Genomic DNA, 22,745 nt, shown 5'->3' with positions numbered 1-22,745 from the left:
TTTGGTGTCTAAAGGGTCAATCAGGTTACACATCCTCAATGGAATATTTTGTGATATTAAGAAAGATAGAGACTGTGTCGGGGAGACATGAAATTAGCAAACGGAATAGCATTCAGAAAGGTTTCTTCGAATGAGGAACAATCCAGAAACATCCTTTGGCTCCATTACAGGTTCAGTTGACAAAGAAATTGTGAACCAATCCCCTCGGACTGTCTGCCATGGCTGAGACAGCCTCAGCCAATTCAAAGCCTCGTTCTTGGCACTTCACCACCTTTCCCCTTAGCCGTGTGGCTCAGTCATTCCATCAATGAGCCAGTGCCAACTCATGGGCTGTGCTGTCGGCCAATGGAGGAAGGACATGGGAAAGGTGGGAAGGAGGGCCCAGGTGAACAGGATGGCCAATGAGAGGTGGGCAGGATTTGGGGCTGGTGCAGCCAATGGCAGGAGGGTTTCCTGTGTGGAGTTGAGATGGCTCAGTGCAGGGAAAGACATGGCTGTGGTCATACCCTGTCAGAATCACAGTGTCCTTCAGCTTCTGGTGTTGTTGTTACTGTTACAGCAAGGTGAGTACCGGTCAGACTGGAGTCAGACTGATGGAGGGAGCCCAACGCTGAAGGGAGGGAGATGGAGAGAGGGCAGGGAGATAGGAGGAGAGGGCAGGGAGACAGAGAGATGGGGATGGAGAAAGCTAGGGTACAAGACAAAATGGAAAAGGCTGAAAGAGCAGATGGAGGTGAAAAGAGAGATCCCTGGGGATAGGTTTGAGAGACAGATTGAGATGGGAGTAAGGATTGAGAGGGAAAGACGCAATTCCTGATGGACTGACCCTTCAATAGTGTGGCGGTCTCTCAGAAGGGACCCTCCGACAGTGCGGCACTCCCTCAGTATTGACCCTCCGACAGTGCGGCACTCCCTCAGTACTGACCCTCCGACAGTGCCGCACTCCCTCAGTATTGACCCTCCGACAGTGCGGCACTCCCTCAGTACTGACCCTCCGACAGTGCGGCACTCCCTCAGTACTGACCCTCCGACAATGTGGCACTCCCTCAGTACTGACCCTCCAACAATGTGGCACTCCCTCAGTACTGACCCTCTGACAGTGCGGCGCTCCCTCAGCACTGACCCTTTGACAGTGCGGCACTCCCTCAGTACTGACCCTCCGACAGTGCGGCACTCCCTCAGGACTGACCCTCCGACAGTGCGGCACTCCCTCAGTACTGACCCTGCGACAGTGCGGCACTCCCTCAGTACTGACCCTCCAACAGTGGGACGCTCCATCAATACTGACTCTCAGACAATGTAAGAGTGAGTTAAACCCGCGACCTTGATGTTTGGATGTTTGAAAGATTGCTTCCAATCAGGGGCAACTTACATCGCTGTTTCTGTAACTGTACTGCTGTGTTGACTCTTTCCCACTGGCTCTCTCTCACCCTCTCTCTTTACCTCTTTCTCTCTGTCCCTCTCTCCTGGTTTCTCCTCCTGTCCCCTTGCTCTCCCACTCTGCCACGTTATCTTCCTGTCTTCCTGTCCTCCCTGTAGTTGATGTTTCACCATCTCACTGTGTCCAACAAGACGCTGTTTCCATAATGTTTTATTGCTCAAACTATCAATGATCAACAGGTCAATACTGAAAGCTGCAATGATTGTCAGCAATAACAACAAATTTACTCCCCACAAGATTACACTGAGCAGGGCCACAACAGGACACAATACTCATCTTTTACACTCGGGCAGTGTAGAGGAAGCTTTACTCTGTATGTAACAATGTACTTTCCCTCTCCTGGGAGTGTTTTATGGGGCCAGTGTAGAGAGAGCTTTACTCTGTATCTAACCCCGTGCTCTCCTTCTCCTGGAAGTGTTTGATGGGGACAGTGTAAAGGGAGCTTTTCACAATGTGTTTCTGTGAGCAGGATGGTTTATTTCTCTCTTACTGGATCGTTTTTGGATCTGAAATGCAGAAAGCAGTGAGGACAAGCCAGGATTGTCACCACGTCTGTATCTGTTTGTCTGGAACAGTCTCTCTATCTGAGTCTTTCCTTTTCTCTCTCTGTCGGTCCCTGTCTCTCTGTATCTCTCATTGGTTGGAAATATAATCTGGTTCTCATGTTCTGTGTGACCTGTGACCTCAAGCAGTCCCTCTCACAGCCATCTTACACCCAGTTCCCTTTCATATCTCCTTTCCCTTCCATTGGAGTTGGGCGATGAACGGTTATGTCTGGGTCACTCAGTGATCTAACTACAGCCCGCTGCCCTGTTCCCTGCTCTGTCCCTGGTGCAGCATTCCAACGTCACTATGTGTGAGGGTGGGATGGAGACACATGTCACCAGAACATTACCTTCAGACTCTGGATTACCAGCCTGTCCCATTCCCACTGCTCCTCTGTGTCTCTTCCTCTCTGAGTGAAACTGCCTTCAGCGTGGTCTAAAAGCTAATATGGACATGGGTGGAGTTGGAGTACCAGCTCACAGTTAACTCTTCCCTCGCTGGAGCCTTTTACATTGATATGACCAAGAATTAGTTGTGTCCAGTCCATCTAACAGTGTCCTGTCTCTGTTCACAGTGCCTCAGTACACACGCGCCAGTGTGACCACCAACACTCACAGGGTGGAAGTTCATAGTGGGGGGTGTAAGTATCACATCATTGTGTTGGCTATTGTGGGATCGGGAGGTGGGGAAGAGCACAGACTGCTTTGGGGATTGAGAGCAGCAATTGCTGCAAACACAATGGCGGGGAGAGGGGAGGGGAGGGGATGTGATTAGTGAAAGGGAAGTGGAATACTGCAGGTTCACACCCCATCACGGTCTCAGTTACCTCCTCTGGCATTTCTACCCCTCTATCTCCCTGAAACTTCCTCTATCCTCTCCAATTCTCCCTATCCCTGAAACTTCCTCTGTCTCTCCAACCCTCTCTATCTCTGTAACCCCCTCCAGTCCCTAATTCCCTCCCTATCTCTGTAACCCCCTCCAGTCCCTAATTCCCTCCCTACCCTCTGTAACCCCACTCCAGCCCCTACACCTTTCCCTGTCTCTGTAACCCCCCTCCAGCCTCTACACCCCTTCCCTGTCTCTGTGACTTCCTCCAGCTCCTACATTCCTCCCTATTTTTGTAACCCCATCCGCCCTTCCCTATCTCTGTAACCTCCTACAGCCCTTACATCCCTCCCCATCTCTGTAAACCCCTCCAACTCCGACATGCCCTCCCTATCTCTGTAACCTCCTCCCGCCCCGAAAACCTACTGAGTCCGAACTATTGGAGTATTGAAGCTCTGAACCATTGAATCCCTGAACCAGTGTGGATTCATGCCCTTCGCCCCAACAAGTCCACAGCGAGTCTCTGAAGAGGAACTCACCCACATCCATTCCCCTCCCATATTACTCTACATTTACTCCTGACTGATGCACCTAATCTATACATTCCTGAAAACTATGGTAATTTTGCATGTCTAATTCACCCTTACCTGCACATGACTGGACACGATGGGTAATTTGCCATGGCCAATCCACCCTAACCTGTGCATCACCGGGCACTATGGGTAATTTAGCATGGCCAATCGTGCACTATGGGTAATTTATGGGTAATCCTTGGACTGTAGGAGGAAACAGAAGCACCTGGAGGAAACCCACGCTGTAGGGATTCAATAATTCAGAGCTTCAATACTCCAAGAGTTCAGACTCAGTAGGTTTTCGGGGCGGGAGGAGGTTACAGAGATAGGGAGGGCATGTCGGGGTTGGAGGGGTTTACAGAGATAGGGAGGGCATGTAAGGGCTGTAGGAGGTTACAGAGATAGGGAGGGCATGTCAGGGTTGGAGGGGTTTACAGACATGTGGAGAATGTGCAAACTCCACGCAGACAATCACCTGAGGATGGGATCAAACCCGAGTTGCTGACATTGAGAGGTAGCAGTGCTAACCACTGAGCCACTGAGCCACCCTCAATGGGACATGAATGTGAGCTGCACTTCTGCAGATGGGACCTTATCTCTGTTCACCCCTGACTGACACCCTTCCCCTTCCAGTTGCTATCCTTACGTGCCTGCACTCGCCTGACTATGGATTGATCCCTCAGATCGATTGGACGTTGGTCCGAACGGATGGTTCTGTGGATGTAATGGCCTTGGACAGCATTCCAGCATGTGAGTCTGTCTCTGTCACAATCCTTTCACAATCCATGGAGCAAGCTGTTATCTTCAGCTCTGTCTGTGGGCACTCGCTCTCCGTCTGTCTGTCACTGCCCCTTGTCATGTCTTTTTCTCTCTCTCTCGCTCTCTCATTCTCTCTCTCTCACCCTCTCTGTTTCTCTCCCTCACCCTGTCTGTCTCTATCCCTCACCCTCTCTCCCCCTATCTTCCTCTCTCCCTTTCTCTCTCTCGCTTTCTTTCCTCAGTCCCTCAGACCCCTCTCTCTTGTTTTCCCTCTAGCTCTCTCTCTCTCTACCTCCCTTCGTTTTTTTTTCTATTTCGGCCTCTTTTTCCCCTCCCACCCTTCCCTTTTCTCTCTCTATAAACCAGTGAGACTGACGTCGGTGGTGGGCAAGTTGTTGGAGGGAATCCTGAGGGATAGGATGCACATCTATTTGGTAAGACAAGGACTGATTAGGGAAAGTCAAAATGGCTTTGTGCGTGGGAAATCATGTCTCACAAACTTGATTGAATTTTTTTTGAAGAAGTAACAAAGAGGATTGACGAGGGCAGTGCGGTAGATGTAATCTATATGGACTTGAGTAAGGCATTTGACAAGGTTCCCCATAGGAGATTGTTTAGCAACGTTAGATCTCACAGAGTACAGGGAGAACTAGCCATTTGGATACAGAACTGACTCAAAGGTAGAAGACAGAGGGTGGTGGTGGAGGGTTGTTTTTCAGACTGGAAGCTGTGACCAGTGGAGTGCCACAAGGATCGGTGCTGGGTCCACTACTTTTCATCATTTACATAAATGATTTGGATGTGAGCATAAGAGGTACAGTTAGTAAGTTTGCAGATGACACCAAAATTGGAGGTTTACTGGACAGCAAAGAAGGTTACATAGCTCCTTGAAAGTGGAGTCACAGGTAGATAGGATAGTGAAGAAGGCGTTTGGTATGCTTTCTTTAATTGGTCACAGTATTGAGTACAGGAGTTGGGAGGTCATGTTGCGGCTGTACAGGACATTGATTAGGCCACTGTTGGATTATTGCATGCAATTCTGGTCTACTTTATATCGGAAAGATGTTGTGAAACTTGAAAGGGTTCAGAAAAGATTTACAAGGATGTTGTCAGGGTTGGAGAATTTGAGTTTTAGGGAGAGGATGAATAGGCTTGGGCTGTTTTCTCTGGAGTGTTGGATAGGTTGAGGGGTGACCTTATAGAAGTATACAAAATCATGAGGGGCATGGATAGGATAAATAGACAAATTATTTTCCCTGTGGCTGAGGAGTCCAGAACTAGAGGGCCAGGTTATCGGCCGGGTGGGGAAAGATATAAAAGAGACCTAAGGGGCATTTTTCTCACACAGAGGGTGGTACATGTATGGAATGTGCTGCCAGAGGAAGTGGTGTAGGCTGGTACAATTGCACCATTTAAAAGGCATTTGGATGGGTATATGAATAGGAAGGGTTTGGAGGGATATGGGCCGGGTGCTGGCAGGTGGGACTAGATTGGGTTGGGATATCTGGTCGGCATGGACGGGTTGGACCGAAGGGTCTGTTTCCATATTGTACATCTCTATGACTCCTGCCCAGTCTCTCTCTCTCTCTCTCTCTCTCTCTCTGTCTCTCTTATCTCTCTCCCACCCCACCCCCCACCCCTCATTCTCTTGTCTTTTCTCTCTCTCTTCTCTCATTTTATCTCTCTTGGTTTTCTCTCAACTTTTTCCCTCTCGCTGTCCTTTCTCTCCCTCACTTTCGCATTCCGTCTGTCTCTCTTCCTCTCTCTCTCTCACCATCTCTCTTTCTCACTCCCTCCTCCATCTCAAGCTCCCTATTTCTCTCTCCCTCTGACTTTCACACCCTCTCCCTCCCTCTCTCCCTTTCACTCTCTTTTCTCTGCCCGTCCCCACCTCTCCCCTCCTGTTTCTCTCTCTCCCCCATGCCTCTCTCTCTCCCCTGGGCATCCCCACCCCCCTCCCCCCTCTTTCTCTCTACATCTCTCTCTCTCCCCACCTGTCTCTCTTTCTCCCCTCCTGTCTGTCTCTCTGCAAACCCGTCCCTCTCTCCCCTCCTGTCTCTCTCTCCCCTACAGCCCCTCTCTCCCCTCTTGTCTCTCTCTCCTTCTCTTTCTGACACGTGATGACTTCCTCTCTCACAGGGCCCTATAAAGATCGGATTGACGCTGTGATAAATGGTCTCTACATGAAGAAGGTGTTTCCTTATGACAGTGGGACATACACGTGTAAGGTGACCTCCCAGTATGGGAAACGCAGTGGCCAGGTTGCGATCCAGCTCCATGTGAAGGGTATGTGACGGGGGAGAGGGACAGGCTGCTCTAAGGGTGAGGAGCTCTCGGACACAGGACAGTTTGGGATAATGTGCAATTGGGCAAGTTTCCAGTCCCGTGCCAAACATTTCGGAGGTTGTGGGTCAGCAGGTCGCACTATGTGCACATACCCTGGTGTCTGGCTGACCAAGAGTAGTGGGGAAGTCCCTCACAGTCAGGAACTACAGAGTCTCACCGGGACAGGCACTGAGTACAACCAACATCCTCTTTATCGTACAGTGGAGGTCCCTCACAGTCAGGAAGAACCACAGAGTCTCACCAGGACAGGCACTGAGTACAACCAACATCCTCTTTATCGTACAGTGGAGGTCCCTCACAGTCAGGAAGTACCACAGAGTCTCACTGGGACAGGCACTGAGTACAACCAACATCCTCTTTATCGTACAGTGGAGGTCCCTCACAGTCAGGAAGTACCACAGAGTCTCACCGGGACAGGCACTGAGTACAACCAACATCCTCTTTATCGTACAGTTCGGACCAAGCACCAGGTTAGTCAGAGTTAGTCACTGCAGCCAGGAGGGAGATAGACGGGGACATCTCACCCTCTCAACAGAGCACAACATTTCATTAATGCAATAATAAAGAGGGAAGCTTCTGCGACAGTGTCCAGTCTCCCCTGACAGGGACAGCCAGGGGTTTAGATACAGATTAGAGCACCCCCTACACTGACCCCATCAAACACTCCGAGGACAGGTTCAGCACGGGATTAGATACAGAGTAAAGCTCTCTCTACACAGTCCCCATCACTCACTCCCAGGACAGGGACAGCACGGGGTTAGATACAGAGTAAAGCTCTCTCTACACTGTCCCCATCACTCACTCCCAGGACAGGGACAGTACAGGGTTGAAGTGTCTGCTACATTCTGTTGAGATCAGTCCTCTGTTTCTTGACAGCACCTCCGAGTGAACCTTTCTCTGTGATCGCTGATAATCCCATGATCACCACAAGGCGTGGAAGATGTAAGTGAGACATTGGTGTGAGAACTATTGCAGGGTTCGGGTGGTGGGGGGTAGGGAGAGGGAGTGCTGGTAGTGAGCCATATTTGTGAGGATCACAGCACACAGCCCCATCTCTGTAACCTCCGCCTACCCCTCAACCTCTGCATCCCTCCCTATCTCTAACCTCCTCCAGCCCAATATCCCTCCCTATCTCTGTAACCCCCTCCAGCCCAATATCCCTCCCTATCTCTGTAACCCCCTCCAGCCCAATATCCCTCCCTATCTCTGTAACCCCCTCCAGCCCAATATCCCTCCCTATCTCTGTAACACCCTACAGCCCCATGTCCCTCCCTATCGCTGTAACCTCCTCCAGCCCCTACACCCATCACTGTCCGTGTAGCCTCCTCCAGCTCCTACATCCCTCCCTGTTTCTGGAACCTCCTCCAGCTCCCAATCTCTGTAACCCCATCCAGCCCCATACCCCTCCCTATCTCTGTACCTCATCCATCCCCTACACCCCTCCTGATTTCTGTAACCCCCTCCAGCCCCGTACCCCTCCCTATCTCTGTAACCCCCTCCATCCCCTACACCCCTCCCAGTCTCTGTAAACTCCTCCAGCCCCATTCCCCTCCCTACCTCTGTCATTTCCTCTTAGTCACGTCTTGCCACCACCCGCTTAAATTGTTATGCCCACCCTGAGGGATTGTGGGGGGAATGTGTTGCCTGAGATGGTTTATTGATGCCCTGTGACTCATTGGCATCCCACCCCCACCTACCGTTGTGTTTGGTGCCAGTGCGGCATTGTCTCTGGAGAGCCTTTGGGTGATTTTCATTCCTCTCTCTCCTTCCTCCAGCTGCTGACCTTCTGTGCCGTCAATCGCCCGACTTTGGACCTAATCCTGACGTGGCATGGGTATACAAAAAACAGGATAGTTCCGGAGAACTGCTGGCCTTCAAAGGCCGAGTCTCTGGTAGGTCTTTTCCCTTCGTGACCCCCGTCCATATGCTGCTCCCATAACCCCCTCCCTGAAACCACAGTGTTGGTCACCCTGAACCCACAATGAGCTGTTTAACAGGAAGAGAGTGAGACACGCTCTGTACATTCTCCCTCTCTCAAAACACCCAAGGAACCTGAGAGACTTTCCAAAAACATAGAATCCCTGCAGTGTGGAAACAGACCATTCAACACAACAACTCCACAACGAACCTCCAAAAAGCATCCCAACCATCCCCATCCCTGGATACCCCATGGTCGATCCATCCTAACCAACATATCTCTGGAGACTATGGAGAATTTAGCTTGGTCAATCCACCCTAACGTGCACATCCATCATCGTGAGCAATAATTTAGCATGGCCAATCCAACCTAACCTACACATCCCTGAACACGATGGGGTAATTTAGCATGGCCAATCCACCCTAACCTACACATCCCTGAACACTATGGGGTAATTTAGCATGACCAATCCACCCTAACCTACACATCCCTGAACACTATGGGTAATTTAGCATGGCCAATCCACCCTAACCTACACATCCCTGAACACTATGGGTACTTTAGCATGACCAATCCACCCTAACCTGCACATCCATGAACACTATGGGGTAATTTAGCATGGCCAATCCACCCGAACCTACACATCCCTGAACACTATGGGTAATTTAGCATGGCCAATCCACCCTAACCTACACATCCCTGTACACTATGGGTTATTTAGCATGGGACAATCCACCATAACCTGCACATCCCTGAACACTATGGGTAATTTAGCATGGCCAATCCACCCTAACCTGCACATCCCTAAACACTATGGGTAATTTAGCATGGCCAATCCACACTAACCTGCACATCCCTGTACACTATTGGGTAATTTAGCATGGCCAATCCACCCTAACCTGCACATCCCTGAACACTATGAGGTAATTTAGCATGGCCAATCCACACTAACCTACACATCCCTGAGCACTATGGGGTAATTTAGCATGGCCAATCCACCCTAACCTGCACATCCCTGAACACTATGGGTAATTTAGCATGGCCAATCCACCCTAACCTACACATCCCTGAACACTATGGGTAATTTAGCATGGCCATTCCACCCTAACCTACACATCCCTGAACACTATGGGTAATTTAGCATGGCCAATCCACCCTAACCTGCATATCCCTGGACGCTATGTGTAATTTAGCATGGCCAATCCAACCTAACCTACACATCCTTGAACACTAAGGGTAATTTAGCATGGCCAATCCACCCTAACCTGCACATCCCTGTACACTATGGGTTATTTAGCATTGGACAATCCACCCTAACCTGCAGATCCCTGAACACTATGGGTAATTTCGCATGGCCAATCCACCCTAACCTGCACATCCCTGAACACTATGGGTAATTTAGCATGGCCAATCCACCCTAACCTGCACATCACTGAACACTATGGGTAATTTAGCATGGCCAATCCACCCTAACCTGCACATCCCTGAACACTATTGGTAATTTAGCATGGCCAATCCACCCTAACCTGCACATCCCTGAACCCGATGGGTAATTTAGCATGGCCAATCCACCCTAACCTGCACATCCCTGTACACTATGGGGTAATTTAGCATGGCCAATCCACACTAACCTGCACATCCCTGTACACTATGGGGTAATTTAGCATGGCCAATCCACCCTAACCTACACATCCCTGAGCACTATGGGGTATTTAGCATTGGACAATCCACCCTAACCTGCACATCCCTGAACACTATGGGTAATTTAGCATGGCCAATCCACCCTAACCTGCACATCCCTGAACACTATGGGTAATTTAGCATGGCCAATCCACCCTAACCTGCACATCCCTGAACACTATGGGTAATTTAGCATGGCCAATCCAGCCTAACCTGCACATCCCTGAACACTATTGGTAATTTAGCATGGCCAATCCACCCTAACCTGCACATCCCTGAACCCGATGGGTAATTTAGCATGGCCAATCCACCCTAACCTGCACATCCCTGTACACTTTGGGGTAATTTAGCATGGCCAATCCACACTAACCTGCACATCCCTGTACACTATGGGGTAATTTAGCATGGCCAATCCACCCTAACCTACACATCCCTGAGCACTATGGGGTAATTTAGCATGGCCAATCCACCCTAACCTGCACATCCCTGTACACTATGGGGTAATTTAGCATGGCCAATCCACCCTAACCTGCACATCCCTGAACACTATGGGGTACTTTAGCATGGCCAATCCACCCTAACCTGCACATCCCTGAACACTATGGGGTTATTTAGCATGGCCATTCCACCCTAACCTGTACATCCCTGAATACTATGGGGTAATTTAGCACTGGCCAATCCACCCTAACCTGTACATCCCTGAGCACTATGGGTTATTTTGCATGGCCAATCCACCCTAACCTGCACATCCCTGAGCACTATGGGGTTATTTAGCATGGCCAATCCACCCTAACCTACACATCCCTGAACACTATGGGTTATTTAGCATGGCCAATCCACCCTAACCTACACATCCCTGAACACTATGGGGTAATTTAGCATGGCCAATCCACCCTAACCTACACATCCCTGCACACTATGGGGTAATTTAGCATGGCCAATCCACCCTAACCTGCATGTCCCTGGACGCTTTGTGTAATTTAGCATGGACAATCCAACCTAACCTACACATCCTTGAACACTATGGGTAATTTAGCATGGCCAATCAACCCTAACCTACACATCCCTGAACACTATGGGTTATTTAGCATGGCCAATCCACCCTAACCTGCACATCCCTGAACACTATGGCTTATTTAGCATGGCCAATCCACCATAACCTGCACATCCCTGAACACTATCGGTAATTTAGCATGGCCAATCCACCCTAACCTGCACATCCCTAAACACTATGGGTAATTTAGCATGGCCAATCCACACTAACCTGCACATCCCTGTACACTATGGGGTAATTTAGCATGGCCAATCCACCCTAACCTGCACATCCCTGTACACTATGGGGTAATTTAGCATGGCCAATCCACCCTAACCTACACATCCCTGAACACTATGGGTAATTTAGCATGGCCAATCCACCCTAACCTACACATCCCTGAACACTATGGGTACTTTAGCATGGCCAATCCACCCTAACCTGCACATCCATGAACACTATGGGGTAATTTGGCATGGCCAATCCACCCTAACCTACACATCCCTGAACACTATGGGTAATTTAGCATGGCCAATCCACCCTAACCTACACATCCCTGTACACTATGGGTTATTTAGCATTGGACAATCCACCATAACCTGCACATCCCTGAACACTATGGGTAATTTAGCATGGCCAATCCACCCTAACCTGCACATCCCTAAACACTATGGGTAATTTAGCATGGCCAATCCACACTAACCTGCACATCCCTGTACACTATGGGGTAATTTAGCATGGCCAATCCACCCTAACCTGCACATCCCTGAACACTATGGGGTAATTTAGCATGGCCAATCCACACTAACCTGCACATCCCTGTACACTATGGGGTAATTTAGCATGGCCAATCCACCCTAACCTACACATCCCTGAGCACTATGGGTAATTTAGCATGGCCAATCCACCCTAACCTACACATCCCTGAACACTATGGGTAATTTAGCATGGCCAATCCACCCTAACCTACACATCCCTGAACACTATGGGGTAATTTAGCATGGCCAATCCACCCTAACCTACACATCCCTGTACACTATGGGTAATTTAGCATGGCCAATCCACCCTAACCTGCATATCCCTGGACGCTATGTGTAATTTAGCATGGCCAATCCAACCTAACCTACACATCCTTGAACACTATGGGTAATTTAGCATGGCCAATCCACCCTAACCTGCACATCCCTGTACACTATGGGTTATTTAGCATTGGACAATCCACCCTAACCTGCACATCCCAGAACACTATGGGTAATTTAGCATGGCCAATCCACCCTAACCTGCACATCCCTGAACACTATGGGTAATTTAGCATGGCCAATCCACCCTAACCTGCACATCCCTGAACACTGTTGGTAATTTAGCATGGCCAATCCACCCTAACCTGCACATCCCTGAACCCGATGGGTAATTTAGCATGGCCAATCCACCCTAACCTGCACATCCCTGTACACTATGGGGTAATTTAGCATGGCCAATCCACCCTAACCTGCACATCCCTGAACACTATGGGGTAATTTAGCATGGCCAATCCACTCTAACCTGCACATCCCTGTACACTATGGGGTAATTTAGCATGGCCAATCCACCCTAACCTGCACATCCCTGAACACTATGGGGTACTTTAGCATGGCCAATCCACCCTAACCTGCACATCCCTGAATACTATGGGGTAATTTAGCACTGGCCAATCCACCCTAACCTGTACATCCCTGAGCACTATGGGTTATTTTGCATGGCCAATCCACCTTAACCTGCACATCCCTGAGCACTATGGGGTTATTTAGCATGGCCAATCCACCCTAACCTGCACATCCCTGAACACTATGGGTAATTTAGCATGGCCAATCCACCCTAACCTGCACATCCCTGAACACTATGGGGTAATTTAGCATGGCCAATCCACCCTAACCTGCACATCCCTGAACACTATGGGTAATTTAGCATGGCCAATCCACCCTAACCTACACATCCCTGAACACTATGGGGTAATTTAGCATGGCCAATCCACCCTAACCTACACATCCCTGAACACTATGGGTAATTTAGCATGGCCAATCCACCCTAACCTACACATCCCTGAACACGATGGGGTAATTTAGCATGGCCAATCCACCCTAACCTACACATCCCTGAACACTATGGGGTAATTTAGCATGGCCAATCCACCCTAACCTACACATCCCTGAACACTATGGGTAATTTAGCATGGCCAATCCACCCTAACCTGCACATCCCTGAGCACTATGGGTAATTTAGCATGGCCAATCCACCCTAACCTACACATCCCTGAGCACTATGGGTAATTTAGCACTGGCCAATCCACCCTAACCTACACATCCCTGAGCACTATGGGTAATTTAGCACTGGCCAATCCACCCTAACCTGCACATCCCTGAGCACTATGGGTAATTTAGCATGGCCAATCCATCCTAACCTGCACATCCCTGAGCACTATGGGTTATTTATCACTGGCCAATCCACCCTAACCTGCCCATTTCTGGACAATTTGTGTTTGTCCCACTGGGCGAGAATGAGGACTGTAGATCCTGGAGATCAGTGTCAATATTAGTGTGGTGCTGGAAAAGCACAGCAAGTCAGGCAGTATCTAATCTTGCCCCAGTATTTCCCACTGGCCAATCCACCCTAACCTGCATGTCCCTGCACACTATGGGGAAATTTAGCATGGCCAATCCACCCTAAAGTGCACTTCTTTGGACTGTGGGAGGAAATTGGAGCACCCTGTGGAAACCCACGCAGACACGGGGAAAATGTGCAAATTCCACACAGACAGGTGCCAGAGGGTGGAATCAAACCCAGTTCCCTGGTGCCATGAGGCAGCGGTGCTAACTACTGAGCCACTGTGCCGACCACACTATTTTCCAAAACGTGCCACCATTTATGTTGTCACTTGCAACCTTAAAACAAACTGGAGCCTGAGTTTCGTAGATGTAGCTTCTCAGCGGCCTGTTACCTCTAAAACATTACCTTGCTCAGGTATATAAGTGTCTGGGGTGACAAGTTTCTTTAAGTAGAGTGCCATGCTTCAGGTGACCTCGGCTGTGATGGAGTACGGGAACTTTATTCCATCAGTGACCATAACCATGAGTGTATCTGTGAGACTGGAGAAAACACCCCCCTTTCTCTCAAAGGCTACAATCCGTCCCAACTAATGGCTGTCCTTCAACACATCTTGTTCATTCATTCATTGCTCAGCAAGTTTCATTCTTTTACTCACTCGTGGGACGGTACCATCGCTGGTGTTTATCACATCCCTTGTTGCCCTAGTTACAAGTTAACATGTGATTTCAAAGTCCAACATAGAGTTATAGAGTTGCACAGCACAGAAACAGACCCTTCAGTCCAACTCGTCCATGCTGACCAGATATCTTAAATTAATCTATTCCCATTTGCCAAAACTTGGCCCATATCTCTCTAAATCCTTCCTATTCATGTACCCATGCAGATGTCTTTTAAATATTGACATTGTACCAGCATTCCTCTGGCAGCTTATTCCATACAAACACTACCCTCTGTGTGAAAAAGATGCCCCTTAAGTCCATTTTAAATCTTGCCCCTCTCACCATAAACCTATGCTCTCTAGTTCTGGACTCGCCCACCCCAGGGATAACACCATGTGTATTTACTCCAGCCATACCTTCGTGATTATATGAACCTCTTTCAGGTCAGCTCCAAACCTCTGATGCTCCAAGGAAAACAGCCCCAGCCTATTCATCCTCTCCCTGTAACTCAGATCCCCCAACCCTGGCAACATCCTTGTAAATCTTTTCTGAACCCTTCCAAGTTTCACAACATCCTCCCAACAGGAAGACAACCAGAATTGCACGCAGTATTCCAAAAGAGGCCTAACCAGTATCTTGTACAGACACAACATGACCTCACAACTCCTGTCCTCAATACTCTGACCAATAAGAGAAAGCATACAAAACCCCTCCTTCACTATCCTATATCGCTGTGACTCCACTTTCAAGGAACTATGAACCTGCACTCCAAGGTCTCTGTGTTCAGCAACACTCCCTAGGACCTTACCATTAAGTGTATAAGTCCTGCTAAGATTTGCTTTTCCAAAATTAAGCCCCTCACATTGATCTGAATTAAACTTCATCTGCCACTTCTCAGCCCATTGGCCCATCTGGTCCAGATCCTGTTGTAATCTGAGGTCACCTCCTTCATTTTCCACCACATCTCCAATTTTGGTGTCATCCACAAACTTACTGACCATATCTCCTGTGTTCATACCCAAATCATTTATATAAATGATGAAAAGCACTGGACCCAGCACCAATCCTTGTGGCACACCATTGGTCACAGGCCTCCATTGTCTCCTACCTTGGAACCAGTTGGTATCCAAATGGCTAGTTGTCCCTGTATGTTGTGTGATCGACAGTGAGACCGATCCTCTGTATCTGTCACAGACCTTGTTGCTTTCCCGACCCTGGCAGCGATAGTGACAGCACATCATTGTGACTTCAATTGTTACTGTCTCCGTTCTTAAGGATAATGGCCTTTCACTTCCCCAGCAACTCTCTGCTGAAGGATTGAACAGGTTCAGAGACAATGATGAACTCAATCACTCTCTGCAGGAGTGGAATGTAATCTGCTGCTGGACCTGTTTGAGATCTCCTGCCACCGTTAACAGCAGATTCCTCCTTCTTGTTCTCTCTCCACTCTTTTCAGTTAATTACAGAAAGAGGATGAAAAGCTTTCCCTGGGGTCTCCGTATCAGTGAGACCAGGGTAAGGGACAGTGGGATTTATGAATGCATGGTGTGGTCCCCGAACAGGATTCACTTTGGTGAGACTGAAATCACTCTTAAAGTGAGACGTAAGTAATGGGTTTGGGGGTGGGGAGGGGGGCGGTGGGGGGGGGGGGTGGGGGAGGCTGGAGGGGGTGGCTACGTGCAAGAAATGAAGAATTGTAGATACTCTGTTTTGTGACATCGACATCAAGAAGTGACCTCTAAAGCCATAGAGGTGTACAGAATGGAAACAGACACTTCAGTCTAACTCGTCCATACCGACCAGATATCCCAAACTAATGTAATCCCATTTGCCAGCTCTTGGGCCATATCCCTCTAAACGCTTCCTATTCATATACCAATCTCGATGCCTTTTACATTTTGTAATTGTACCACCACTTCCTCTGGCAGCTCATTCCATTCACGCACCACCCTGTGTGTGAAAACGCTGGCCCTCATATCCTTTACATATATTTCCCTCTTCACCTTTGACCTCCAGTTGTGAAATTCCTCACCCCAAGGAAAAGACCTTGTCTATTTACCCTATTTGTGCTCCTCATCATTTTATAAACCTTTATCAGGTCACCGTTCGGCCTCCAACACTTTAGGGAAAGCAGCTAAAACCTCCCCATGTTGGTCCATCCCTTCAACCCTGGCAACATCCTTGTAAATCATTTCTGAACTCTTTCAAGTTTCATAACATCCCTCCAAAGCAGGGAGACCAGAATTGCACACAATATTCCAAAAGTGGCCTTATCAATGTCCTGTACAGGTACAACATGACTTCCCAATCCCTATAGCCAGTGCACTGACCAATATAGGAAAGTATGTAAAATGCCACCTTCACTATCCTATCTACCTGTGATTCCAGTTTCAGTGATCTATGACCCTGTACCCCCTCAGTCTCTTTGTTCAGCAACACTCCCCTTATTGGAGATGAACATTGTGTGTGATACGTTTTGGTGATGTCACAGTCTCATCACATGATCAGCATCTTCACACACACTTCATACGATGATGTCACCGCTCGCTGGAGACCCATTGGCTGCAAAACATTTGCAAATCTCCTCATGGTCAGGGACAGCAATTAGTGGATGTACTTCATTGAAACAACCTGCTCTTTATTATACAGCTTTAGCTCTAACTCCATCCCTGTGAGGCAGACCACACTGCAGACAGGCAGGGGAGACCTGGGGCACATGTCTCCTTCCCCCCCATCAGGGCCCAGCATTTAAAATAAAGCATTGCACAGCAATGGGTTAGATACAGAGTAAAGCTCTCTCTACACTGTCCCCATTAAACACTCTCAGGACAGGGACAGCACGGGGTTAGATACAGAGTAAAACTCCATCTACACTGTCCCCCATCAAACACTCCCAGGACAGGGACAGCACGGGGTTAGATACAGAGTAAAGCTCCCTCTACACTGTCCCCCATCAAACATTCCCAATACAGCATGTGGTTAGATACAGGGTAAATCCACCTCTGCATTGTCTGCCATCAAACACTCACAGGACAGGGGCAGCACGAGGTTAGATACAGAGTAAAGCTCCCTCTACACTGTCCCCCATCAAACACTGACAGGATATGGACAGCACTGGGTTGGAGTAAAGCTCCCTGTACGCTGATGTCTGTGATTTTTTTCCCAGGATCCAGCCCCTAAATGCTGAATTGTTGTGTGGATTCACCAGGAATGAAGATGAGGAATCTCTGAACACAGACGGTGTCCGAACAGACAACATCCCAGTCCACCCTCTGAACCATGACCCAAAACTGAAACTTGACTCCAGTCCCATTTTCCAAACCCTGATGTTTTCCCTGGACTCGCATCATCTCCCAGGCCGTTTCCCAACAGGAATCCAAATCCTGATGCTGTGTATCCAAAGGAGATTACACCCCCATCTCCCGAATCCCGAGAGGATAACATCAAATTGATCCTATCGAGATTTCCAACCACCCCCACCTGCTTCCCACTTGTTGAGATTCCCTGAATAATTCCCAATGTGAGGCTACACTCGTTCCTGTATTTACCGTCTGTTACGGGATATTCTCTCAATAAAGTTCCACAAGACACACGACTGGAGTGTGAAAGTGTGACTGAATGTGTAATAGCTCACCTGGGTACACACCCTGGGAATGAAGACCCTGCTGTTCTGTGTTATCACAAATGTTAAAGATGTGGTAGGATGGGCAGAATTCCCCAAATTCCCTGTCTTTCAGACCCTGGTTGAGAGAAAGACCAGAGCTAGTCTCTGTATTTATAAGGAATGCCTATTTATTCCAAGTGAATAGACTCCAGCTATAGAGAAATTAACACAAATACCATCAAGCTAAAATTCTCACCCTTTTATAAATACACACACACAGACACATACACACTCACCGGGGCACACACACTCTCTAGCTGCAGAGAAACAAACACAAAAGCCATCGACGAGCTAACACTATAACCCCTTTATAAAAACACACACAGACACAGACAGACGTGCACACACACACACACACACTCCCATACGCACACTCACTCACACTCTCCCACATACACAACCTCTCCCACAATTCCTCTCACAGATTCTCCCCCACACACATTCTCCGACACACTCACCAACAGACACACTTGCCCACACACACGCACACTCGCATGCACACTCACTGACACTAACTTTGTCACAGACACAGAAATACACAGACACACACACTCACTTGCATTCACTCACTTTCATACACACTCACACTCTCACACGAAGATGCACTCGCTCTCAGAAATACAAACACACATACACACAAACACATCCTCTAACAAGTAGACACCCACCGAGGCACAGTCTCACACATTTTTTAACATACTCTTGCGCGTACACACATGCGTGCACACACATATATACTCACACACACACACAAACACAAATACACAGCCATTAATCAGGAAAGGAGCTTGGGTGCAATGAATGGAGGGGGATCTGAGAGAGCAGTTTCCTGGTCTTTGGTCACAGGATTTGTTGAGATTGTTGATCAGAATGCTGCTTCCCAACGTCCTTCCCTGGGATACTTTCACTAGTTCACATGATACACTGGGTAACTGTCTGACAATTTGAAAGAAAAGTCTCTGATTTATTAAATTAAAAGCCACTGCTTATAGCAGCTTCTGAAAGCAAATTTGATTTCTCCAACCCTAACGTGGCTTCAGCTGCAGAGTCATGAAGTGTCTCATACTGTCTCTAACCCACAAGCTTGTCTGACATGTGACTAGGAGCAAATTCCTCTGCTGTAACCTTATCTCACCCTGGACACTCACATACCTGAGAATTTACGTCTTGTGTCCATTGGTTACCTGTAATGCAGGTCTGTTGGATCTTTCAATACCACCATGTCCACACTCGGTTTCTTAAGTTACGGGAGCTGATGTAAATGTTACCAACTTGGATAGAGCATTCTGTTAGAGGTTCACTCACACCACAGTAACAGCAGCCTGTCTCCAGCAACAACTTTGAAGGTAGTCATTTGGATAACTAATTGAAGGCCAACTGGACACCAGCTTTGGACAGCAAAGTTTTCTTGAGCAGCATCATTTTCTGAGAGTGCCAATATCTAGAGAGTTAGAGATAAGGCATTAAATTGTCAGGAAAACAGAGCTCAATTCTTGTTGATTTGAATGTAAAATTTTTTGAAGGTAAAATACATTTCTAAGTTTGCTTTATTCTCGATGTTGGTTTGTTCACTGAGCTGGAAGTTTTGCTTTTCGAAGTTTCATCACCATACTAGGTGACATCATCAGTGAACCTCTGGATGAAGTGCTGATGGTATGGCCCACTTTCTCTATATGTGTTTGGGTTTCCTTGATTGGGTGATGCCGTTTCCTTTGGTGATGTCATTTCCTGTCCTTTTTCTCAGGGGTTGGTAAATGGAATTCAAGTCAATGTGTTCATTGATCGAGTTCTGGTTGGAATGCCATGCGTGTCTCTGTTTGGCTAGTCGTATGATGGATGTGTTGTCCCAGTTGAATGGTGTCCTTCCTGATCTGTATGTGATGATACGAGTAAGAGTGGGTCATGTCTTTTTGTGGCGAGTTGCTGTTCATGTCTCCTGGTGGCTAGTTTTCTGCCTGTTTGTCCAATGTAGTGTTTGTTACAGTTCTTGCAAAGTATTTTGTAAATTACATGAGCTTTGCTTGTTGTCGGTAGTGGGTCTCTCAAGTTCATTAGCTGTGTTGGTGGGTTTGTGGGCTACCATGATGCCAAGTGGTCTGAGTAGTCTGGCAGTCATTTCTGAGATGTCTTTAATCTAGGGAAGAGTGTCAGGTGGACTTGAGGAATGTCGGATCAGCCGTGGTCTTAATGATGGAGCAGGCTCGGGGGGCCGAACGACCTCATTCTGTCCCTATTTTGTAAGGTCTTACGGACTGCTTTAAACCTTCCACTGAATATTTAGGGCTGTGCCATTGATGCTAAGGGAGCGGACAGGGAACCTACCAAAGTCAAAGCCAGGAGTGAGACACCAGCAGCTAAAATCAGACACCAACTACAATCACATAGGGCACTGCTAGCAAAACCAGTGAGTAATTCTGACAGCCCGTGGGGTGGCGGCTTTTTCTGTCATTAGCAGCCTGACTTTTTCAGATGCACCAGACATTTAAACCTTTCAAGAACTGACTGATATGGTTAAAGGGATATTATGACCCCAAGCCTCCTCTGATTCTGAGATGCTGTCGCTTTTGCTCAGCAATTCTAGAACCAGGGAATCCACACTCTGGATTTTAGATGAGGTTAAAGGCCTGACAGAGGCATGTGACTTTGGTTTAACTGTTAAGGAGATGCTGAGAGATCATTTGGTGTGTGGGATTAATGATGTAACCATGTAAAAGCACCTACTAGCTGCAGCCCAACTGGACTTCAAACAGACGCTACAACTGGCTTTGTCATTGGAAAATGCAGCAAGTGGAGGAGATGCTGGGCAGGGTATTCTGATGGAAGTGGACACTCTTGCTAGTCTGACTGAGCTCGGCGAACACCGCTTGAGTGAAGACAATTGCGTAGCGTCAGTTATAACAGATACTGAGCAAAGGGATTCCAGGTCAGCCCACAGCAAAACCCCAAAACAAATCCAAGCCTCGAGCAAATGATTAAAATATTCATCAGGATCCAGGCCAACAAGTCAATGTAGTTGTTGCTGGAATGTGGACCCAAGACAGCAAAAGGCAAGACACAGACCAGTATCCAGGAGGGTTCAGACCCTGGGAAGGCCATGGAAGGTGGGTGGGGAAGGGTTAAATCGCTTTGCAACAGCCCAGTCAGAAACAACCAATTGAGATGGACATCCGGTTCATCCATTGTTTGGTAATTAAACTAGAATGGTGTAGACTGCTTGAACGATTGTTATTCAATAAGGAGCATCACTAGATGCCCAGCCCGTGTTGAGGTTTCATCTGTCCATTATTCTGCCTTAAAAATGTCCAATTGGAACACCGAAAGCACGCTCTCAGAAATTGGTGAGGATTAAAATTCTATAAGGACGCAGACTTTGCGTCTACAGCACTGAGAGTTAGTTATTACCTCCCAACTCTCAGGAAGAGAATGTTCTAACTTCTCTACTTCTCTCAGCACCATTTCACGTTGCATCTCAGAAGAGCCCAACAGCTACTTTTGTTTTCCCAGATAAAGCAAACTTAGAGATTTCTTTCACCTTGAAAACATTTACAGTCTAATCAAAAAGAAATTAGCTGTTTTCCTAGCGGCTTAATGCCTTATCTTCAACTCTTTACAGATATTGGCACTCAGAGAATGATGCTGCTCAAGAAACCTTTGTTGTCCAAAGCTGTTGTCCAGTTGGCCTTCAATTAGTTTTCCAAATATCTACCTTCAAATTTGTTATTGGAGACAGGCTGCTGTTCCCATGGTGCGAGTGGACATCCAACAAGATGCTCTACCCAAGATGGTAATATTTACATCAGTTCCCGCAACATAAGTAACCAAGTGTGGACATGGAGGTATTGACGGATCCAACAGACCTGCATTACAGGTGACTACTGGACACAAAAGTCTATTCTCAGCTACATGAGTGTCCAGGGTTAGATTAGGTTACAATAGAGGAGTTTGCTCCAAGTCACATGTCAGACAGCTTGACGGTTAGGGACAGTATGAGAGTGGGGTCGTGGGGGGGAGTGAGGGGTAAGAGGGAGTGAGGGGTAAGAGGGAGTGAGGGGTAAGACGGAGGGAGGGGAAGTGGGAGCGGGGGGAAACAGGAGGGAGAGGGAAACGGAAGTGAGGGGGAGAGGGAGTGAGGGGAGAGGAAGAGACAGAGTGAGGGGAAGAGGGAGTGAGGAGAAGAGAGCAAAGGGGGAGAGGAAGATGGAGAGAGGGAGGAAGGAGAGGGAGAAGGGGAGAGGTAGTGGGGTCGAGGAGAGGGGGATAGGGAGAGGGAAGGTGAGAGCAGGTAAGAGGGAGCGCGGGGTAGAGTGAGGGGGGCAAGTGAGGGGGAAAGGCGTCAGGTGAGGTGGAGAGGGAGAAGAAGGAGAGGGAGGAGGAGTAGGGAGAGGGAGGAGGAGAGGGGGGAGGAGGGGAGACGGAAGAGGAGGGCGAGAGGGAGGAGGATGGGGAGGGACAGGGAGGAGGAGACGTAGAAGGGAAGAGTGAGGAGAGGGAGGAGGTAGGGAGGGGAGGAGAGAGGAATGGGGAGGGGATGGAAGGGGAGAGGTGAGAGGGGGATGGGGATGGGAGGGGGAGAGATGGATGGTGCGAGAGGGGTGGAGGGGAGAGAGGGATGAGGAGAGAGGTGGGAGAGGAGAGAGAGAGAGGGGGAGGGGGAGACGGGGAGGGGAGAGAAGGTGAAGGGGAAGGGAGAGAGTGTGACGAGGAGGGGAGCGAGAGGGG

General features: G+C 48.4%; 1 protein-coding gene across 5 annotated transcripts in view; it reads left to right on the top strand.

The window, feature by feature from the left end:
- LOC140468596 (junctional adhesion molecule A-like) overlaps positions 1-17,957 on the top strand; it is a 49,704-nt gene extending 31,747 nt beyond the window's left edge. For 2 of the 5 annotated variants that reach the window (XM_072564691.1, XM_072564692.1), the window contains exons 3-9: positions 2,562-2,627; positions 4,018-4,134; positions 6,283-6,429; positions 7,366-7,431; positions 8,265-8,381; positions 15,819-15,965; positions 17,529-17,957. In XM_072564691.1, the coding sequence (XP_072420792.1) occupies positions 4,110-4,134; positions 6,283-6,429; positions 7,366-7,431; positions 8,265-8,381; positions 15,819-15,965; positions 17,529-17,542 (516 nt within the window). In that variant the 5' untranslated portion in view covers positions 2,562-2,627; positions 4,018-4,109 and the 3' untranslated portion in view covers positions 17,543-17,957. The remainder of the gene's footprint in view (positions 1-2,561; positions 2,628-4,017; positions 4,135-6,282; positions 6,430-7,365; positions 7,432-8,264; positions 8,382-15,818; positions 15,966-17,528) is intronic. The other 3 variants (XM_072564693.1, XM_072564694.1, XM_072564695.1) reach the window with 3 other exon arrangements.
- Positions 17,958-22,745: the final 4,788 nt, after the last annotated feature.

The sequence above is a fragment of the Chiloscyllium punctatum genome, chromosome 47, assembly GCF_047496795.1.
Source record: "Chiloscyllium punctatum isolate Juve2018m chromosome 47, sChiPun1.3, whole genome shotgun sequence".
Taxonomy (NCBI): Eukaryota; Metazoa; Chordata; class Chondrichthyes; order Orectolobiformes; family Hemiscylliidae; genus Chiloscyllium; species Chiloscyllium punctatum.
The sequence above is the reverse complement of the archived record's forward strand: the minus strand, read 5'-3'. Positions and strand labels throughout refer to the sequence as shown.